This window comes from Dicentrarchus labrax, unplaced genomic scaffold (genome assembly GCF_905237075.1).
Source record: "Dicentrarchus labrax unplaced genomic scaffold, dlabrax2021, whole genome shotgun sequence".
NCBI lineage: Eukaryota > Metazoa > Chordata > Actinopteri > Moronidae > Dicentrarchus > Dicentrarchus labrax.
In genome coordinates, this window is record NW_026136722.1 from 16,660,356 (window position 1) to 16,682,463 (window position 22,108).

The 22,108-nt window shown below is 43.2% G+C and overlaps 1 protein-coding gene across 1 annotated transcript in view; it reads right to left on the reverse strand.

Annotated features, from left to right (window-relative positions):
• vat1 (vesicle amine transport 1) overlaps positions 1-20,832 on the reverse strand; it is a 31,234-nt gene extending 10,402 nt beyond the window's left edge. Inside the window, exons 1-4 of the mRNA XM_051388377.1 lie at positions 20,161-20,832; positions 13,645-13,852; positions 2,355-2,525; positions 1,060-1,149 (exon numbers count right to left, since the gene is read on the reverse strand). Coding sequence (XP_051244337.1) covers positions 1,060-1,149; positions 2,355-2,525; positions 13,645-13,852; positions 20,161-20,586 — 895 coding nt within the window. The 5' untranslated portion in view covers positions 20,587-20,832. The remainder of the gene's footprint in view (positions 1-1,059; positions 1,150-2,354; positions 2,526-13,644; positions 13,853-20,160) is intronic.
• Positions 20,833-22,108: the final 1,276 nt, after the last annotated feature.

The window sequence follows — 22,108 nt, forward strand, 5'->3', positions numbered from 1 at the left end:
GATAGAACGCCCATTGTTCCGCCATTGCATACTTCTGATAAGCTGGAAGAGGAGCAGCCAGCACCGAGGGACCGGGAGGGTGGGGTGGGGCTTGGGGGGGGGGGCTTCTGTAGGGGTGAGAGAGGGTGAATGGGCAAGGGTGGGGGGCACCATGCTGGGTAGTGGGTTTTTGTGCAGCATGCAAAGGAAAGGCCCTGTTCTCCATGGATGCCGACCCCGCCCACCGTTGCATGCATGCTGGTTCCAGATTGGCATCGCAACAGAGCAAGGGTAAAGGCCTTCCCACGGATGACACACAGCACACTGAGGACATGGACTCTCTGCAGAGAGGTCACACTGCCCACCAGGAAGCAGCTTTATTCTCTGGCAAGTTATGGGAACCCACAACTATTTCATGTACAGTATTAATTTGCGTATACTCCAGGAGTCACTAAAAATGACGGCAGCTGCTTTTTTCATTTTTGTAATAAAGTGAAGTAATATTATTAATAACGTATAGTTTCAGTAAGAATAAAAATGCATTCAGGAATAGCCTGTTCGTGGTTATTTTTGTCAGCTGCTAGCTTGTGCAGGTAGCAAGCCATGAAGTCATTTTATAAGGTGACCTTACCATGCTGTGCAGCGCTGCCCACGAGCTTGACTAAACACGTTTGGTTTTAGGCATTACATAAGAAGTTCTGGTAAATTTAAAAATGAACAATCTGGAGAAGCTTGGTTGGAGAGATACATATAGCCTCGGGGGAAGCTCTGCGTGAGAAGTCTTTTCCACCGCAGTTACAAGAAGTTTGTTTGTGGAGGTTGAGGCTTCATTTTTATTTGACTTTGGCTCATAAAAGTGGTTCTGAAGCTGATTATTTTGTGTGGAAAATGGCAGTGATTGGTGAAATTGGAAAGCATTCTTCCAGACTGACCATTTTAAGCAAGTCTATTTGCGTTAACTCTTGCCTATTCTTGCCTCTCTGACTCCTGGAGGGGCTGCCTTGTATCCCTAATGATTCAAATATCACTGCTCAGTCTTGGCTCTAAGCTGAAAATAAGTGATGATTTCCCACTACTTACCATAGGTGATAAGTTTGCCCATAGGCTTCAGCAGGTTGTAGGCCTTATGGGTGTCTGATCCTCCGAGAGGGTCCAGTATTATGTCCAGACCTGGAGCAGAAGAGAGAAGAAGGGGACAGTTATCACTGATCTGAATTCAGTCAGAGCAGCCTGCCAAGTCGCCTCAGCAGCCCCCTCCGCATGCCAGAGTTCACTAGGAGTAGCGAGTGTAGCCAAGTTGTGCCATGTTTACACGAAGAGGAACCAATGAGAATGCCAAGAGAGGAGAGGAGGAGAGCGGGTGAGATCTTACTTGTTTTATGTTTTTCATTCTTGTCAGTGATAAGACAAGAGGAATAAAATCTCCCTCCGTCGTTGTCCATTCCAATCATTGGTGGAGAGATTAATAAACCAGCCTCTGAACAGATGGTAAAGAACAACCTAACTCTGAAGATTTCTTTGTGGCTTATTAACGTCTGGCCATGCAGGCTTGGACTTAATGATGTTCCTTTGAGCCTGAGGGGACTCCGCAAATTGGGCTACCCCTCCTTGCTCCGCTAAACCCTGGTTCTATTGATTGTGGGAGGCTCACAGCAGGACTCTGCCTTGACCACAGCACAGATGAATTGACGGAGAGCCAAAGACAGAGGGAAAGGTAGCGAGCAGGGCTGCACATTGATCCAGGCTTCTAATTAGATACATTCTGTCCAAAGTGTCAGTTCTCGCTCTCTTCCTATCTGTCTCTGTAATGTCTATCTGTCTCGCTCCATGCTACAAAGAACAGAGACGGGTTTTAGAGGGGACTATGAAATGAGCCTCCAGCATAATAACAGTCTCCATCCTGCTAGGAACACAGCAGTAGGCGAAAGAAAAAAAAAACAGGAACTGGACGTTATTTCATTTTGCTGAAAAGCAGCATTTTGTGTGGCCCTCTTAGCGAGCCCAGGGCCACATCTACATAAAACTCTGCAGATCCATTATTGATGGTGATGAGAATCCAAACAGTCGCTGCTTAGTGAAACACGTTTGCTTGGTAGGAAACTGTCAGTCCAGAGTACATGGCAGCCAGCTCTTCTGAGAATTGTGACATGAGAAAAAAGTGTATGAAAATGTCTGTAGTTTGTTCAACACTGATCAACGAATGCTGCAGTAGCACAGTATTGCTTTGTGCCACTGGGAATAAATCAATCTGGACTATTTGCTTCATGAAACAATCTCAGTAATAGCATGATTATAGTTCATGTATTTCCAATCCCTGTACAAACAAACTCCAAATTTAGAGCACTTATCCTAGTGCAGATGGCCAAGTTTCTCACCTTTCGGACTGATCTTGCGGACTTCCTCCACATAGTCCTTGGTGCGATAGTCGATGGGATGCGTGACTCCGCCCTCACTGATCGTCTCGTGCTTGCTGGCTGATGCCGTGCCGAACACAGTGACGTCCTTCACTGTCTTGCACAGCTGAGTGGCAGCAATACCCACACCACCTACAGGAAGAGTTTATAAATAGTTATGAAATATACATTTCAGGGCATGACTTGCAATGGATTCTACTGCAAAGACTACTGACAAGGATTCAGATTCAACTGAATATGATTGTTCAAAGCAACACCAACACCTACATAAAACTCAGCTGAACAGAGCAGTTGTCAAAGGCACACAAGAATTCCCATTCCACATGTATAATCTATGGCAGGTAAATGTGATTTGCATTATTTATTGTGCCAGACAAGCCAAGTCAATAACAGCGTGGATGTGTTTTACTCGAGGGTATGTAAAGAGCGCATTAAATACAATCACATTACCCCGACTGGCCTGCAGAGAATAGACACCCACACACACATCCAACTCTGGAGAAAGTAGCCATTGTAGCTCAAATGACACATCTCATTTTTTTGGTTCTCTTATTCAAGACAACCTGTCTAAAATTCCACAGGACAAAAAATATAGCCAAGGTATCTGTTTTGGTAGGAAAGGAGGGCTGGATGACATTCTATCGCAAATTACATAAACACAGATCCTTATAACCGTGCCAGCTGAAATCACAATGTGCTACATTGTCCAAGATAACTTTTAAAGACAAACTGCTGTGAGACTGTGCGTTTCGGTAGATATTTCGGATATCTGTGTTTGTGTTCACTGTATTTGAAAGTGTGTACATAGTTGTGGCAAATGCCTCGGCCAATGTTTGCTTAGGCAGCCAGAGCAAGAAGTAATAGGTTACTGATAAGCAGTGGCTTGTTTGAAATGGAGGCTGACTTGAGGACTTGAACTGAAAGGCATCCATAAAGGTCATCTATGCCTGACCAAGTAAAGAGCACGTCTTATCTGATACCAGAGAATAAAGCAACACAAAGCAACATGTGCATTTACATCCATTTTTAATGGCATAGCTGAGCTGCCAGAATGCCGGACAGGTTTGGATTAAATGAATGATGAAATCATGATTTGTCTGCTTACATAGGCAACCAAACCCAAACATTTAATATGCACACCCAGTAAGATAATCAGAAGGACAGGAAGCAGGCACATGCACGAGAAGGCCTCTGCACATTTGATTAGACTTGTGCAAAAGTAACCAAAGAGGAAGATCTTTTTTTAACCTAGTACATTTTGGATTCTATCACGTGATCAATAAAAAAAATTGTCTTCCTTTATCCATGTAATGAGAAAAAGCACACACACACACACACACACACACACACACACACACACACACACACACACACACACACACACACAACAAGTTGCTGTCCTATAAAAACCATGTCTCTCCAAAATCTCTTTTTACAAGCTCAGGAAAGCAGCGCTGTTTTCAGCTGTGTGACAATGCATTTTAGGAAAATCCATTAGGTTTTTAAATGGTTTATTTAGCTTAAGATGAAGGAGAATTGTCTCAACCCATGAGGGTACACTTAATCCCTCAGTTTATCTGACAAAATCCCCAAGGCCAGATATACAGTAGATGGTTTCCTTGGAAAGCTATGTGCTTCCTGTATAGTCTATTTTGCCTACTCAATGTAACTGGACAAGTAATAGCTTATTTGTTAGTTTAATTTATTTTATGATGTTTGATTATGTATATCTAACAAAAACGCTTTGTCAGAATTATCATGTCCTTATATTTTTTGTATAGGTAGAACATCCGATGACACTGATGCACCTCTGGTCCCTTTAGCTCAGCAGAAAAATTATTCTGAGCCAGTGAACCACTCGAATAGCACAATTTCCTCAATGACATCCTGGCAGCAATATCACATAAAAATAGCACTGACACTGGCCAAAAAAATGCACTGAGATGTCATAACAAGATTAATGACAAATCAAATTATGTATTAATTTCTGACCGCATGAGAATGAAAAAGTTGAGCCTTTTATTTCTAATTTTAAAAAAGTGCTTTGCCACAGAAAATGGTCCCTTAAGGAAAAAAGAATACAACCCCTTCCCTTCCCACAATTTCAGAATACAGACCAAAAACATTTCTGATCTGTGGTTCTCGTCTGAGAGCTTACATCCATGAGAGATGAATAAACGGCTCTGCATTACTATGATCACGCCTGCTGACACAGAGGGGAGAACTGATGAGAAAACAATATCAAGGCTGTTTCTGTTGGATGTGAGTGTTGTTGCGGCTGCGATATAACAGCACCATCTCTCCTTGTCCTCAGTGAGAAGTTTGTGTTGCCAAGGAAACCTCGGCCAAATTGCCGGCAATGACTGAGCAAAGGGAGCCATTTTGTTTCATTGACTGCTCTTCCGTCGGGCATATGAGAGATTCTCACATAAGAGAGTTTGATGGCAACCACAAGTTTTTCCATCAGTTTTTATTTGACAGACTGGGTCATACCTGCCTCTCAGTAGCCACCACTCTTTGGATAGAAAGCCACCTGTATGCATGTGTCAATGTTTTTGAATGTTCAGACAGCTTAAAGAGCAGTAGATTTATGCTATACGGCGAAATGTGATAACAAATGTACCTATCATGTACAGTAAAAGCAAATGTGCATCTGTTTGCCTGTGACACATGTTTGGTGTTTTACACAAGAACATGAGCAAATGTTTATGTGAGGTAGAAGGGAAGTTAAAAGAAAAAAAGAAAAGGTGAGAAAATGTTGAATATGCATTGTCTGAGTGGGGGTTAAGAGCTGTTTTTACTAAATGGCTCTAGTAGCAACCCTCACATACAGGTGTGAAAAAGTGTCCATCAGGATGATGCATCCATTAATCCCACGTACTTACAGCCAGCCACTCACATATTAATATTTAACCAACGCTGCTGTCATAAACACAGTGATTCTCCTTCTGTTTCTGCTTTATGAAGTCAGTGAGAAACAACAGAAGCCTTTATTTTGATCATATTGCTGTCTTTTTAACTTAAAGAAACAAAGAGTTACTTTCCAATCTGACCTTAAACCATTACCTAGATGATACCTAGAACCAAAAATGCATTTTATATAACTTACATGCATTTCTAATCAAAGAAATATGGTGCCCTGGGAGGAAGAAGGTACCTGTTTTTGAATCCCCTGAGAACAAACTCCTGATCTGCCATCACAAGACTGCTGAGCCATGCCAAGAACCCCTCACTGCCCCCCACCTCTCTTCACAAGCACACACACACACACACACACAGTCACACACAGTCACACACATCCATACATACATACACAGATCACAAAGGAGAGAGGAACAGTCCTGCATGGCTACTGCCAGTATCAGCTAATCTTCACAAAAATGCACAGAGATTAAAATATTAACCTTTCATTAACCCAGTGCTTCAGTTCTCAGTGTGTCCTTGCTTTCTTGATTTATAGTTCTCCGTCTATATCTACTTCTTCAGACCATCATCTCTCTCTTAGTAGGGTTAAGTGTGATTTAAAACCATCCACTAACACTTACCCAATGCTCGGGGAAAGCAGCTTGAGCAAATTCTTGCTGCTAATTGCATTTGTTCTCCTCAAGATTCAATTGAATTGTTTACACTTGGAAATTAGGAAACGTCAAAAAGCGTCCACCTATCCATTTTGTTTTTCTCTCTCTGGATAGGACAGGATACACAGTGGGGTTTTGTCTTCCCCTGAATCCTTACATACTCGCATTTTGGCACAAATTGCACTTGGCTTCCATAACATGCCTGTTAGGAGAGAAGAGGAATTTTCCCCAAAACACAGTGGAATCCAGACTGACACTGAGGCCACTGTTATTGCTCCACACCCAGAGTTCAACAGCAGGGGTGGGTGGGGACATCAGAAATGTTTTTCAGATTTATAAAAAAATTAATGGGATGGATATCACGTCTTCCTTGTCCTGATTAATACATCTCTCAATCTACTTTCAAGCTGCGTCCTGACTGACAGCTCATGTTTCTTGTCTAAATAAAAATGATCTCACATCTCATTTGTGTGAGCCAGGCCATAATCTCAGGTATTAGTCGGTGGACGGATGGTGGCCATATGGCTACTGTCAACACCGGCGAGATGAGTGGTCCCTTGTCTCTAAGCTCTGTGTTGTTTTCTTGTGCGATTTCTTCTGCATTTATTTCCACATTTCCTCAAGGACTCTCGTCTTTCTTAACCTATCATTAGCCTGTGGTAGTGGTGGCTGACAAAGAATGAAATACAAACGTGGACCCAAGTATCTCTTCTTACCCAAACTTGCTGTGGCCGTGTTACAACATCAACAAGCTGAACCAAATAAATGAACATTTTATTGCTACTCTGCAGCTCAGAGTTCAGATACGAGCCCCGTAACAGTGATAGGAGCTGTGGTTGGCTGTTTGTGAACGTGTACTTCTGAGGTATTGCTCTGCATTATGTAACCTTGGTGTTTTTCTAGGATGACTGTGTAAGTGTGTGTGTCTGTGTGTCTGTGTGTGTGCGCACTGTGGGCCTGAAGAGCAGTTTAATGTGCTCTCTCTGATGGTGAATTTCTCTCTGTGCAGCATAGAGGAAGCCCATTTTTAGTTACTGGGTGAGCAAATTAAAAAAACATCCTTTGCTGTGTGTGAAGGTGGTCCCTGTGATTTCCTGAGTAAGCAATCACACAATGCTAACCAACACAAACACAGAAACACAGCATGCAAAAACACCGATAATATGTATCAATCAATATGTACTGACACAAAATGTATTTCTAACATAAACCACTTTCCTTCCTCCCATAAACCTGTTTGCAAAACGAAACACAAGCTGGTGCACAGTTGTTATGCTGGAGATTCACACACACACACACACACACACACACACACACACACACACACACACACACACACACACACACACACACACACACACACACACACACAGAAGCAGGTGTCCTGACACAGGTTTCACATACACCTGCGACTGTATGTGGTGGTTAGGGTGGGGGTGGGTTGGGGTCATTTGTCAACGGCTGCAGCAATGAGAGCGCGAGCAAGCGATGTGATTGGTGGGTTAGGTTGGAGGTTGCCCTGGTTTCCCTCTCCTATCAGTGCAGCTGATCTGCCGCCGGCGATGCCAGGCCTGGGGAACACAAAGACGGTTCAACCACGCAGCCCAGACTCCCGCTTAGTGGTCAGACTGAATTAGCATTCTCTAAACTAGGGTAAGACCTCCTGAGCAGACAGACCGGGAGGAGAGGAGAAGAAACCATTTTCAAGGCACATCAGACTTTTATCATGGCTCCCAGGAACAATGGGTCTTTAAAAGTGAGGTATGTAACTACATTTCAGCTAATGCTTAAGTGGCAAGGGACTATGTTTGATGGTAAATAATGAATGAGAGCAATAATCTGTGACAGAGTCCTGGGAGAAATAAGATAAATCTATTTTTCTTTTCCTTATAGCTCACAAGCTTCTTGTAGCCATCCAACCTCAAAAAACCTTTTTGCTTCTAATTTTCAATCCCATCTGCAGTCAGCTGTGCACTGACGGCTCACATGCCCGAGGCCCTGCCTGCAGGTCTGACAGCAGTCATGAAGATCTACACCAGGATCTGGCTCTCATTCACCAAACCCAAGAGATCCAGCCACCTGTTCCACTTTTTTACACATTTACAGTACACTTACAACAACACCACAGTTTTCTAAGAAAGTGGTACAGAGATGTTTAAAGCCAGAAATGCAACTTCCCTTTCAGACACAGCTAATTAGACTTACTGAGTAGTACTGTTCAAGAAGATAAGTCCTGATCATGGTTTGCATAGACAATGTGATGTGACTGACAGCACTACCAAAGCTGAAATGGGTAGGAAATTTAGCAGGTTGAATCATCCACACAAAAGATGAGTAACTGCAGAAAATAGAAAATATCTTGTTGATAAAAAGTCAAATGTTTAAGGTTGTGTACCTAACATTTTAAATAGAAGGGTCACCTATAAATCCCAAGGAGCACTTCTGTAAGAAACTGAAGTCTGTTGTTTGTGCCAGTAACAGTGAGTCAAGATCAGGTATCATAGAAACCTGAGCAATCTGCAGTACCAAATAAACACACTCCCACAAAGTTAAAAAGATTAAAACTGATGTTCATAACATCAGTGTTTAAATATTGATCATGAGGGTATTATTAAAAGAAAACAGGAATTTAAACAGGAATTTACAACAGTAAAAAATACTTCCAGAATCAGCAGCTCAACTCTGTAGATTACTATTAATAAGGACTTAACTCAGCTGTGTCTGCTGTCACCCATCACCCTCAAGGTTGTACTGCACTGACATACAGCAGCTGGAAGCCTCTCACATCAAGTGTTTCCAGATAGTCTTCAGTGTAACCTGATGTAAGTCTGTCCTACACACAGATACCACAGCAAGAAGCAGCTGCATAAGTATGGAAGCCACCATAATTGGCTGGTGGGAAAAATAAAAGTTTTAATAACAGCCGGCTTAAATAGCACAGAGGATATGTGGAATCTAACACACAAACCTCAAACACACTGCTGTGGAACTTTATGAGAAGAGGTGATTGATAACATATGCTATTTAGTAGACCAAAGCACCTTACAGTGCTATTAGTGAGCAGTGTTCTTCAACATTTTGGCAGCGTTGGCGCCAAAATGTCACAAAATCTTGACGCACTGGGGGAAGTGGCTGAGTCCGTGAAGCAAAATCATCAGATACATTGATGACACAGGCTCCTGAAGAACCACCTAATTCATATTATGCATTCCACATCTGCAACACAATGCATGACACTTGACGTTGGCCTGCAGTCACTCGAGAGCTCATAAATAAAACAGAGGTGGACGTCATCGTTGGAAGCAGCAGAGCCCCATATGTATGCAGGAATGTGTAGTGTGGGTGTGGTGGCGGGGTGGCTGGCTAGGGTTCATAAACATTAAGACCAGTTCAGGAAGAGGTCAGAGGAAAGGCTGTTGGCACAGTGGAAGACCCACGAGATACATCCAAATGTCGCTGAACTTCCCCCCCCCCGGCCAAGCCCTCTGGGGAAAACAAAAGGGGAAACGTGCGCACGTTCCCCGATGACGAGGAGACGAGCACAGATATGGAGAGGTCATGCAGAGGGAGCAGAGGTTATGGAGGGCCGGAGGGGGAGGAGGAGAACGGAGGATGCAGATGTGCGGTGCGGTGGAGAAGGGAGGCACGATGGGAGGAAATACAACAAGCTATTGTTTGGAGAGAGAGGACAGGAGCGGACCCACGAGAGAGGCAGCTGAGGACTATTCACCAGAGTTTACTACACACACACACACACACACACACACACACACACACACACACATAAAGGCATGACGGCTGATAGTGTGTAAGCACCAGTCAGGCGTTCTGCACTGGTCACCTGATCGTGATGGGTAAAGGTCAGCCTACTTTTCAGGAAATAATGTTCTTTATGGAGAGCTCTTAATGAGTTGACATTACCTGCAAACACGGAACAATAGAGAGGCAAAAATACAAGAGGATGGATACCCATCATCCCTCTGTAAGGGCCCTCACTATAGAGTTCAACAGCTTATTTGCCATATAGAGCTGTCGTTGTTCAAGATTTACAACAGTAGTATTTAAGACCAACACATGTATGATCATCAATCAGTGTGACCAGCTTTAAAGTTATGTTGTTATTTCTGTTCTGTCAGAAATGTGCTTATTCACTCTGCGTTAGATAAACAGTGATAATACTCTATATACTAGTATGTACTAAAGCCAGCAACCAGTTAGCTTAGCATAAAGACTGGAATCAGATGGAAACAGCTAGCCTGGTTTTATCCAAAAGTAACAAAATCTGCCAACAAGCACCTTAAAAGCTCACTAATTAACACTTTATATCTTATTTATCTCATTTGTTTAATCTGTACAAAAACCAAAGTATGAAAGCCATTTAACAGGAGTTTATGTGCCAGACTATTTCTTGGTCCGAACCAGTAACTTCTTGGATTCTATGCTGGTTGCCTGGCAACTGGTCCTGGTCCTGAGCCAGGAAAGCTGTTTCACCCTGTTTCCAGTCTTTATGCTAAGCTAAGCTAACCAGCTGCTGGCTGTAGCTTCATGAGTACTGTACAGACATGAGAGTGGTATTGATCTTCTCATCTAACTCTCAGCAAGAAAGCAAATGTTTTCCCCAAATGTCTATAACTATAACAATATTATATATTACCTTCAATATTTGCTTTATATTGTAGTTCTGTTTCTCCGTACTACCACTTCTGTCTATCCTGTTAAAGATGATAATGTCATATGAATATTATTAAAATTTCTAAGCATTTAGAATAAATTATCTGTTTAACTTCAGGTTCCAGGGGCTTTAGAGACAAAGTAATCTAAAAGTAATTGAAAAGAGGATGATTGTTTTCCTAATGTGATTAAACCAGTGGATTATATCTTTATCATGAGAATGAACAGGTCAGCCATAAGACAGACCAAGTCAGGATGAACCCCTCAAGCATTTAGTAGAACGATGCTTTGATGAAAAGATTCATGATAGTAGAATAAAATTTATATTTGGCTTCTGTGATAAGAAACCCTATAATCTAATAAGGGCATTCAATAAAAATTACACTAGTTTAAATCACAATTACCAAACCGTATACCCTGTGACTGAGGGTGAAAAACAAATCACTGTCTGTCTTCTGTACCACTGTTACTCCTCAGTTGTGCTAATAGGTCCAGTTAATCTCACGTAAAAGTTTAATATTTTATCAGCGCGCAACATAAACTGATCTAGCAGTGCTGTGCAGGCATGTTCAGCACTTAAAGTCACTGCTTTTTAGTTGGTTATATGACTATTTATGCAATAATGAGTTGCAAAGTCCTGTAAGAGAGCTTGATGAGGTGAAGTAAAGCCATTTCACCACACACTAATACTGTGTGTGGTTAAATGGGATGTTCACTGGAGCTGTGGGCAGGGTCGAGTAGTAACAGAATACTTGTTAATTACTGTTTCATAATCGAAAATACAATACATGCTCTGTATTCTAATGTGTTACTTAGAATTGATTTTGACTCCAAATACTTCTGAAAAAGGAGATAAATTCTTGGAAAACATTTAAAACTGAAACAAGGAATTTTAATTGAGGCAACAGTGGTGGTGTTCCACATTTTCATGTGACGCATTATAGTCAAATAAATGACATCTGAATGGATTAGTTGGTTGCAAACCAGGGAATCTCACAAGGTTTTATCAAGACGATAAGAAAAAACTTTTTTCGTGAAATACGGCAAAGTATTTACTTACTCAGGCCTCTAAAAGATATTCATGGGAGATAATCATAGATAGGAAAATCTCTTTGATCTGCTCACAACTCAGACATACGTGGCCTGAGGATGGGCTGTAAAGAGGGGTTGCAGGTAAATGTAGCTTCACATTAAGCCAATATAACGCCCTTGTAAATGTCAGAAAACATTGAATATGTGCCCCTTAAATCTTCCCAGAGCTCAAGGTGATGTCTAGCAGGAATACATGGTTTAAATCTAAAATACTGCAAAAATAACCAGTTCTAGTATTGGAATACATTTAGTAAATAATATATCCCACCCTGTTTGCAATGTCTCCCTCTCTAATCACATAGCAGACTCAGTAGTGGGACCCCCCCACCCACACTCAGCTACCAGCACCATGTGAGCCATGCACCCCCACAATGCAGGGACGCGGTGTTAAGAGAAGGATGTGCACACCTCTCACCCTGGTAACACCTTCTTTCACAAAGCGTACATCTATCATGTACACCGCTATTAACAACAGCGCTTTAAAAGTGTCAGCAGAGCAGTGTTGTAGAGCATACAGTATGATAATGATTTACACATGCAAAGAATGACAGAGTGCAGTGAAGCAGACTGTTAAGCAAATGTTTTTGTCATAGCCTCAGTAATGTGCTTTTACAATCCTGATGTCCGGACAGCTGGCGAGCCAAGACTGGCAGCCTGCCTGGAGAAACCAGAGACGCCGGCTTGACCAAACCGTCTTCCACAGCATTTCTCCTATAGCAAACATACTCTGCACAGAAAACCTCTGGTGAGATGTTCACAGGGGTGAGTGACATCAGCTTGATGATATGGTGAACGCAAACATTTGGGATTCCTCTGTAGACCACAAGTCCCACAACTATGAATCTGTTAGCCGTCATTCAGCTCTGAGGAAACTGCATAGTTTAATGCTAACTTTACAAATTCATTCATTTTCAGTTTTATTAATACCAAGGGATATATCCACCTGGGCTGGCAGTCTCCCCGTGCTCTCTGACATTTTTTTGTCTCCCAGAGAGAAAACAGGCTCAGGTTTCATTATGTGCTTACTTCTCTTAGCCATCTACACCCACACACTGTCCCAAATGCCGAGGGATCCCATTCTGACGCCCTCTGAACAAAAAGAGTGGGAACGAGAGGAAAAGTGAGAGCTGTACACCAACAGATACCGAGAGAGAAATGGGGAGAGAATCATTTCTTTTGGCTAATGCAATCCCATTCTCTCCAGCTGGCCTTATTGTGTAAACACAGCAAAATCAAATGCTCTCAGGCTTAGTGCATCACACCCAAAAACAGGTGCTTTTACTCCCTATATCCCCATCTTTCTCCCACCCACTCACTCTGACCTCTGACCCTACAGTCCAGGTGGCAGGTGCTCCAGTATCAGTGCAGTCCTAGAGGGTGAAAAACACTGAGCCATTTCTCATACTAATGAACAGTGGGACCTTCTCCAACAGCCATAATTCTTATAGAAAATAAATGCATGAACAGGAGGTGCAGAGAAGGAAGAGGTCTGCTACAGTAAACATTCAAGGCCCTCTCTCAAGCTTTACATCTTTGCATTGAGCCTCTGCAGAGGATTTCAAAATTATTCTCTATAGATACTCAAAAGATTTGTGGTGTAATACTGAATTCATTTATGTGGCTGCTAACAAGAGTTAGCAGAGTTCAGTGCTGGCCTGACACATACTGAGATGAAATTGATTAAATGTGGTTTTCAGTTGATTACAACATATATCTATATTGGATTTTTTAGATACTGTGACAAACAGGGTGAAGCAATGTTTGTCTTAGTTTGTGAATTAAATATTAACCAATGTATGATGAATCCAACCTTTAATGAAGAGTGATGCATCCATTCACAACCTAAGACTGACACAAAATAAAAGGGTTTGTCTTATGAGCATATAGTCTGTTTGCATTTGTCTCCTTACCTGCAGCAGCATGAATGAGGACGCTCTGATTGGGCCGCAGGTTGCCGAAGTCAAACAGCATCATATAGGCAGTGATGTAGTTCACAGGGAGGGCTGCTGCCTCCTCGAAACTCATGCCCTCTGGTATGAGGAAGGTGTGGCTTGCCGGCACTACCGCCACCTCCTGCCACAGCCCGAAGCGGTTCAGCACCATCACCTTATCACCGACCTGGAACAGAAAGCACAGGAAGACCCGTCCTGAGAGGAAGGTAAAGCAAAGGGCTCTCTGTCTTTACCTATTTCCAGTTACTGAAAAGAATGTAACCTGAGCACTACAAGTTGTAACTAAGAGCATGTGAGCAGAGAAGCAAAGAGAAGCTGTTAGCTTATAGTGATGGATAAACAACAGTTGAAAGTAATAGTAGTATAAATGCAAACGTAACCAAGCTCATCTAAACTCTAGTTTATCATCCACTAGTATATCCACGTTTATAGCACCAATAGTTAAAGAATAAGCAGTTGGTGGGTGGTGCTGATGAAGGGGTACTGGAGTTTATCTCACAGGGCTGTCGGAGTACGACTGACAAAAAAGATTGGGAAGCACTGCAGAAATGGAAAAGTAGTGAGAGATTGTTTTCAATTATCCTTTCCATAACACCAAAGCTGGAAGTATCACTACGCCAATTCAGGCTAAATCTTTTCTCCGGGTCAATACTGTTATCTCCAAGGCGAGCATTGCAATGTGCAATGTGGGCAAGATTCGAATATACAGTCAGTTTTTAAAACTATTTTATTAAATTAAAGATAAGTTCTGGTGTATTTTAATAGATTAAGTTCTTCAGCTTGAACAGGATCCACAAGCAGTCCAATACCCCAGGAGGATTCAGTGATGGAGCCCAAAGTGTTCTGGAGCATCCTGCCATCTGCAGCCTCATGGTTTCTCTGCCGCAGTGGGAAGGATGCAAGCAGGAATAGTAAGAGCAGTGGTTTTACTGTTTTGCTCACAACAATGGCAGACCTGCAAACATGCAGCCTCCTTGTCCGCCGAACCTCCAAGAGTTTGCTCTTGAAGAATGCAAGCAAACAAGGAACGCGATAAACCACAGCAGAGTAAGAGTAGTCACCGTATTGACTCTAAGGAAGGAAATAATGGCCTACTTTTTTTCCTTTTGTTTAACAGCTTGCTTCGGGATTGGTGCCAAAGTACGCTAGCTGTTTACCGATCTGTGGCAGGGGTTAGCTGTTTTCATATCCACATCTACAGCTGTGGGTTGTTTGGTTCTTTTAAGTTACAGCATGGAAAGGAAGAAGAAAAGTACTGAAAGATGCTAATGTTATAAATGTGTGGCTTCCAGAGATCCATTTATTTCTATTTATTCAGATTAGCTTAGGTTTGACTGTAATGGACAGAATTGTTTGTGTGATAGAAAAGCATCAGAACCACTATCCTGACGCCACAGACTTCATTCAACGTGCCGCGCGCCACAATCACCATATTGTCTTTTTCTACTCCCACACTATCCTTATCATAGCAGGATCCTGCGAGTCACAACCGTCTCTTTCCAGAAGGATGAGCCACGACGTAAACGTACCCCCGGCGCCTTCACTGACCAATCAGGAGAGCTCACTCGAGGGACACAGGAAACAGAGACGACTGCAGCATTATAACTCTCTTCCTGTTTTCTTCCTCCCCCTTATCCACCCCGCTCGACACAGCTCTCCCTCCCGCCCCGTTTCCATTCTCCTCACTTTTTCTCTTCCCTTCTTTCTCTTTCACTTCCTGACTCCTTTTCCTCTTACAACTTTAGAACATCTTCCTTCCCCTTCTCCTCCAGTCCCTCGTCTCTTCCTGTCTGCGTCTGGGTCTTGTCTTTGACGCTCTCACTTTCCTCACTATTTCTTCATCCTTCACTGTCTTGTTCTGTCCTCACCATCCTCTTTCTTTATTCTTGTGAGGAGCGTCCCGTATCCCCTCTTCCTCATCAGCGAGACAGGACAATGGGGCCCATCTTCTCCCCTGGCCTCTCTCCACTCATCAGAGTCCCTGCCAGATTCTTCCCCATGGCTGAGCATAAGACAAGCTCTCTCCTCCTGGGAACAAACCCTCTCCACCCGGGCCTCTCTAATGGTCTGGAGGGAGCCATGCGCCTCGCTGTCTATCCACTCCAATTAGAGAGATCTCCCTCTCTCTTTTTCTTTTCATATCCGCATCTTTCTGTCTGAGGCAGAGTCATTTGGTTTATTTTCAAACTATACTTTCACTTTTTCACCATGGGCACTTCTCTTTCCCTTTGTTATTCATGCTGACCCGCTCTCACCCATCTCCATCTTCCTCCCAATTTTTTTTTTCTTTCCGATTTGGATTCTTCAAACTCATCAGCCTCGCTGGTTTAATTGGGGGTACAGTGTGGCACAAATCGATAGACGGGGGTGTTCAGGTTTTTACAGGAAACACACACAAATGACTCACACATCGCCTTCAAATGCATCTGCAGCTTTTCTTCCGCGCCCACGTAAAGCATGTGAGTTACTGTCAGTCACATAGAATCTGGGTAGGAACATTCAAGGCCAAGCGAACAAGCCTTGTGACAGTTCTGTTACAACATCTTCACACTGTGACACACCACACACACACACACACACACACACACACACACACATACACTTGCATTTTCTTTCTCAGCCTTTTATGCCAGTGTATCAAATGTACTCACAGTTGGGGTCAGGAGTGCGGGGGCGCTTAACAAAGACACTTCCAGTTAACTGTATATGAATAGACTTAATCAGATGGTGATTCAATTTTGGGGTATGCGGGCCTCCAAGTCAGCTGCTTTGTGGCTTTGAGCTTTGATGATCTCAGCAAAAAAAATTATCAGAGAAGAAAAAAATAAGGATGAACTCAAATTTCTGATGCAGTGTTCCTGAGTCAGGTTGAGGCAAAAGATGAAGGTTAAATGTTAACTCCCATAGGGCCTGCATGGCTCCTGTAGATGTAATTAAAAGGAAACACAATATCTCCCTGGTGTCAGTGTAGGCGTTATTGTGCTTTAACACGGTTTGTATGATGTTAGGATAAAGGCCACGCCCTGCTCACATACAGCTAAATCGGTGACAGGAGGCTCTACATGCTGCTTTTTGCACTTGACTGCACCTCTGATTATGCAAATCAGCATATTATGCTAACAAAGTACCGTTATTCTTCATATTTTTGCTGCAGCTTGATTAATATTAAAAACCTTGACGCAACTCTTCTCTTTCAATTTGAGAAATTTCCAGAATTAATCAAGAAACACCACACAAGCTTGGGGAGAAAAATACAAAACAGAGACATCTGATTTTCTTTCTAAACCAGCAGTTTATGGCAAACTGTCAACAGGCCATGTAGGGTCTGAAGGCAGGCTCTAAATGTTGTGATCGTGGTGGAAAGGACATGTAGGATGAAAGGGCAGGGCAGGGAGGAAGGTATAGATGTCCTGAAAGGAGAGGATGGTAACAAAGGGAGGGACTCACTGACAGCATGATTGACAGCGGAAGAATCAAGAGATTACACAAAAGAAGGAGAGATAGACAGAGGGAGGGAAGGAGGGATGGAGGAAATACCAGAATGACAATGTGGGCCAGAGGGAGGTAATTGAGAACATATGGGTCAGATCCTACCAAAACTCACCGAGGGAGAGCATTAAAAATGAAAAAAAAGCAGGCCAGGAGAAAAAAGTGCTGATGTTTGGTGTCAGGGGAGCTCGTGATTTGTGATATTTCCCCTCTTTCCTCGCTTACTCACTGTTACACTCTTCCCTGCATTCCCTCTTAGGTCATTTCGGGTGAGGGCACTGTAGTCTTACTTCATTCAACTCCATTGTCCCCTTGAGGGATGCTTGTTTTGCAGCCGTTATTGAAATACAATGCGAGGCATGGTGGATAATAAATACATATAAAACAGAAGAGCCAGCAAACAGCAAAACAATAAACAAGCCAAAGACAGGGAGGCTAGAGGGCAACAAGGGTGCAAGTGCTGCCTTTAACATTAACAGATTTGCAAACTTATCAACATTATAGCATCTAGTAGAGAGGAATTTTAATTACATTATATCCAGGGACGGGTGTTTTTCTATACTGGTACCTGAGTTTGGATATCAAATCAATATTTTTTCAATACCTTTGATTAATAAAAACTTGTTTTTTTTTCTCATTTAACAAAAAAGCCAAAGTTCTCAAATGCCTCTTATATATGTTTGATAACGCATGCACTTACATAAAGTTCAGCACTATATATAAAAGCCAGAAAGATCAAATAAAAATCAATCACCCTTAACCACTGATGTTTATGTTGCATTATCGCATTAAATGGAATGAATGTGTGCACAGCTTTTTGTACATTATATGAGGAGCAAACTATCAGACCAGCCCGTTACTGTATGTCTTTGTGTGCACGTGTGTGAGAGAAACACAGATAGATGTGCAGACAGATAGAGCTGCAGTGAGTGATGAGCCTCCCAAAAAGTCTGTGCCATCAGGGTCAGCACATTCCCTCTGAGTTAGCTGCCAAAAGATCTGAGAGATCTCCATCCATTAGGAAGATTGGCTCTTAATTCTATAACCTAAGGGCTGCAAGGGGAGGTGGGAGTGCGAGGCCTTGATGACATGCTGTGTGTTTGTGCATGTGTGTGTAGTGTGTGACCTTTAAATCCAATCTACATTACTGACAATTGGGAAAGAAGCTATAAAGTATTTTAGAAACACAGGGATCTTAACCTTCTGTGATATCTGGCTGCTAGTGGCTGACCTATCACCAGTCTTATTACTCTGCAAACACTCCCCATCCATATGGAGGTACACTTGACAGACATATTTGCCACTCCCAGCCAGATGCACTGATCCTGTACTTGCATCACACATGGTGATCAGCCTGGCGTTATCCACAGACATTAACTGGCTGATGTGAGGAAAATGTGGTGCTCTTACAACAAATAGTGTGAGTCATCTCTGGCTGATGTGTTACATTTTGGTTTTGTAGTTTAATTAACTTACAAAAGGCGTTAACGTGGTGATGCCATGCAGCCATCAGGAGACAGACATATAGGCCTGTGACTCATCACGCAATGTAAGAGAGGGACAAATAAATTCTCTTCAATCGTCACTTCATTCCTCGTGGTTGAACATGAAAGAAAAGTCTAAGATGTTTTTATTATTATGGCTCTTTAATTGGCCCGGCTTCATTGTCTGAGAGGTTTGAACTTTAATCCTGATATATTGATTAATGTTGTGAACACCACAGAGGCGATAGGCTGCGCGTTGACAAAGAGGGCGAGTGATCCTATTTCTCACATCATGCTGTCTGATGCGTCGCGCCTCGCCCTTTCCGCTCGGTGAGTCTGTGCGCCACCGTCGCTCCCGGTAACAAAAGGCGTCGGTGACTCCAGTCTCCGCCACCGGAGTCAAGTCAGCCATATTAATAACTGCAGCATCTGGCCATCGTCTACAAAATAAAATTCCCCTTCCAATTAATATTTTTGCAAACAAACGATATATAAAATTGGAACCGAGGTGCCTTTTTATTGTTTTTCATCCAAAACGTTTGGGCAAGGTGAGCTACAACTGCAGACCTCAGCCTACATGTGTACTGTATATGACCACATTTTGCACCTCCAGCAGCCTACATTATAATTAAACATGTTTTAAATACTCATCATTCCTTCTTGAATTCTGGTTCATGCTTATATTTTCATAATCGCTTCTTTTGCCTCGTTAAAAAAAGGCAAAGGAAACTCTCTGGTGACTGCTTTCATTTTGAAGGCATTGCGGTCTGGTTTCCGGTCTTATTGTAGCTACCTTGACGCAGCTCTCCGCGCCTTGGCACACATCAAAGCGCAGTACAGCGTAGGTGCTGCAAGGGTGTAAAGCATCTCGCGGATTATAATTTGTTTATTTAGACTTTAGACTTACAACACACTAACACGTTGCGTATGAACAGTGAATCCGTCTCCAGACCAGCAACTGTTCTGGTGCACTTTAAGTTGCTCAATCTAAGTGCGCACAGGCAGCGCAATCTGAAAAGCGGGGAGACAAGAGGGGCGACGCCTGCTGCTGGCTTCATTGTACCCAACTCGTGTCATTAACACACTTTGGGCTTCTTCTACAGAGACGAAATACAACAGGAACGCATTGACTAACTAACACTAAGGCTTTTAAGTGCTGTCTCCCTATTACGCACGAGTGAATGAATGGATGGATGAAGCCATGACAGCTTTAATATAAACTATAGGCCGTAATCTATTATTAACCTATTATTATGTTAATTGCCCTCCCCAATAGGCCCTTTACATTAAATTCATAAAGTGATGAAACTGTTTAATACAGAGTACAGCACTGCCACCACTCCCTGAGTAGCGAGCAAAGCCTGACACGCCCATATCCAGATGTAGCTGTTCAGCACCAAAAAACGGAGACAAATATTCATCACTCAGACAATAAAACACACACGGTCAAATCAGACTTCAAGTTGTAAAAAAAAAAAAGCTGAGGGGCACGTGTGCTTACTTTTCTGTCCGTCACTTCTTCCCCCACAGCCTCCACCACCCCGGCGCACTCCATTCCCGGGGTGACCGGTGGGGACGGCAGCCGGTCGTACAGCCCCTGCCGAGCCATCAGGTCCGCGAAGTTCAGCCCGCAAGCCTTGACCCGCACCAGGAGCTCGCCAGCCTTGAGCGCCGGCTTTCCCTTCTTCACCTGCAGCTTCACTTTATCATAGCCCCCGTAGCCGGTGAGCACCAGGGCGCGGTAGGTGAACGTCTCCTCCTCGGGGACCTTCTCGGTGGTCGCCGCAGGGGTAGCCGCTGCCTCGGCAGCAGCAGCAGGTGGGGACTCCGTCTTGGGTGGCTCGTTTTTGGGCTCCTCGGCGGGTTTGGTCTCCTGCTTCTGGTCCACGGCGTTTTGCTGCTGGGCAGGTGCGTCCTCTCCAGACATTGTGCAGGGAGCTGCGAGACAGTGATGAGTCTAGAAAAATGAGTTAGATGATTTTTTTCCCCCACTTCTTGTGCTTCCGTTGCCGTGGGCGGGCTTGTTGTTTTACTTGCCTTGCAAATAAAAGAAAATGCGAGAGTCAGAGCTTCTTTTTCAGCAGTCTTGCATGGAGACACAAACCCCGACAGAGTGGGCTGCTCAGTGGCCAGTGGCTGTCAACGCCGCGCTCTGACAGAGAGAGTGTGAGTGGGACGAGACAGAGGCAGGCTGGAAAACCCGGAGAGCTAATGAAACCCAGGGATTGGCTCGTGTGATTGGATGGGTTTGGCTGCTTGGGTAGGGCTATAAGATAAACCTATATTGCATCAAGCAGAGAGGTGATTTGCAAAAATGTCCATTATAGCTAAAAGGCAAATAAAGCTGAAGCCAACCCAGCAAAACAAAATCTGTTGATTACTGCAAGTCTCACACACATTAAAGTGAAACTATTGTAATATCATAAGAGTATATGCCAAATAAAGAAACACATATTATTACCTCAAGAGACAAAATAAGTCACTATAAACTCAGCACTGTATATTGGTTATTCATTTTTGAGCTGTCAGTAACATGTCTTCAGAATATAGTGCACTTCTGCCCCTCAGATGAGAATAAATAGACACAATTAATGAATTCAGCAAGTATTTGCTTATTTCAGTTTACTGCTGCTTGTTTAACAGTGAGGTTTGTGGTGCTGGAACAGTAGGAGGCAGAGGAAATGTCTGTTTATGCCGCCTATTCTACAGTAGGACTAGCAGGAACTTTGGGCCTGCGTCTGGCTCATTGTTTTAACTTCCCCGCAAAGGCAGCTCAGAAAAATATGAGTTTGTGTTTAGGTCACGCTAGTTTTTGATTAAACGATATAACCTGCTTTGTATGATTCAGTTTCAGTGCAGGCAGCCAGAGCCATAGGGCGGGATGACCTGATGGTCAAAAGCTAGCACACACTGGACAGGGCCACTCCAAATCCAGAGCATTTTTGGAGAAAGTCTTGGTGGCTTGGGTGATACAAACAAATAGTTAAACTTTTGTGGTCATAAATGCAGCTGACAGTGTCTCTTATATTTGTCACACAAAGAAACCAGAGTCTATTCACATTTTCCAGCTCTTCACAGCTGAGAGACCAGCCCAGTGTCCATTCAGAGAGATGTAACCACAGCAGGAGTGGTGAGACACCTTGTGGCCGTAAAGTGCCACTCAGCACTACTGGGTCCAAAGTCAGCAATGTCCCAATCAATATCCCACAGGGGCATAATGATATACGATGCAGGCGTTGATTGATCTGCCGCTTTGACACAGGCAGAATGTTACAACGCAGATTGTCTGTTCTTCCTCACCAACCGCACTGAGCCACTTTGAATACACATCAGTATGCTGTGGGTGCTCACAGAGTGGCTCTTCTCCTCATTAGCTCTGACAGGGCCAGTATGGTAATATACCAGCAAGGCACCGTCAGGAAAATGACTTGGACTGCAGGTTGGAGTCT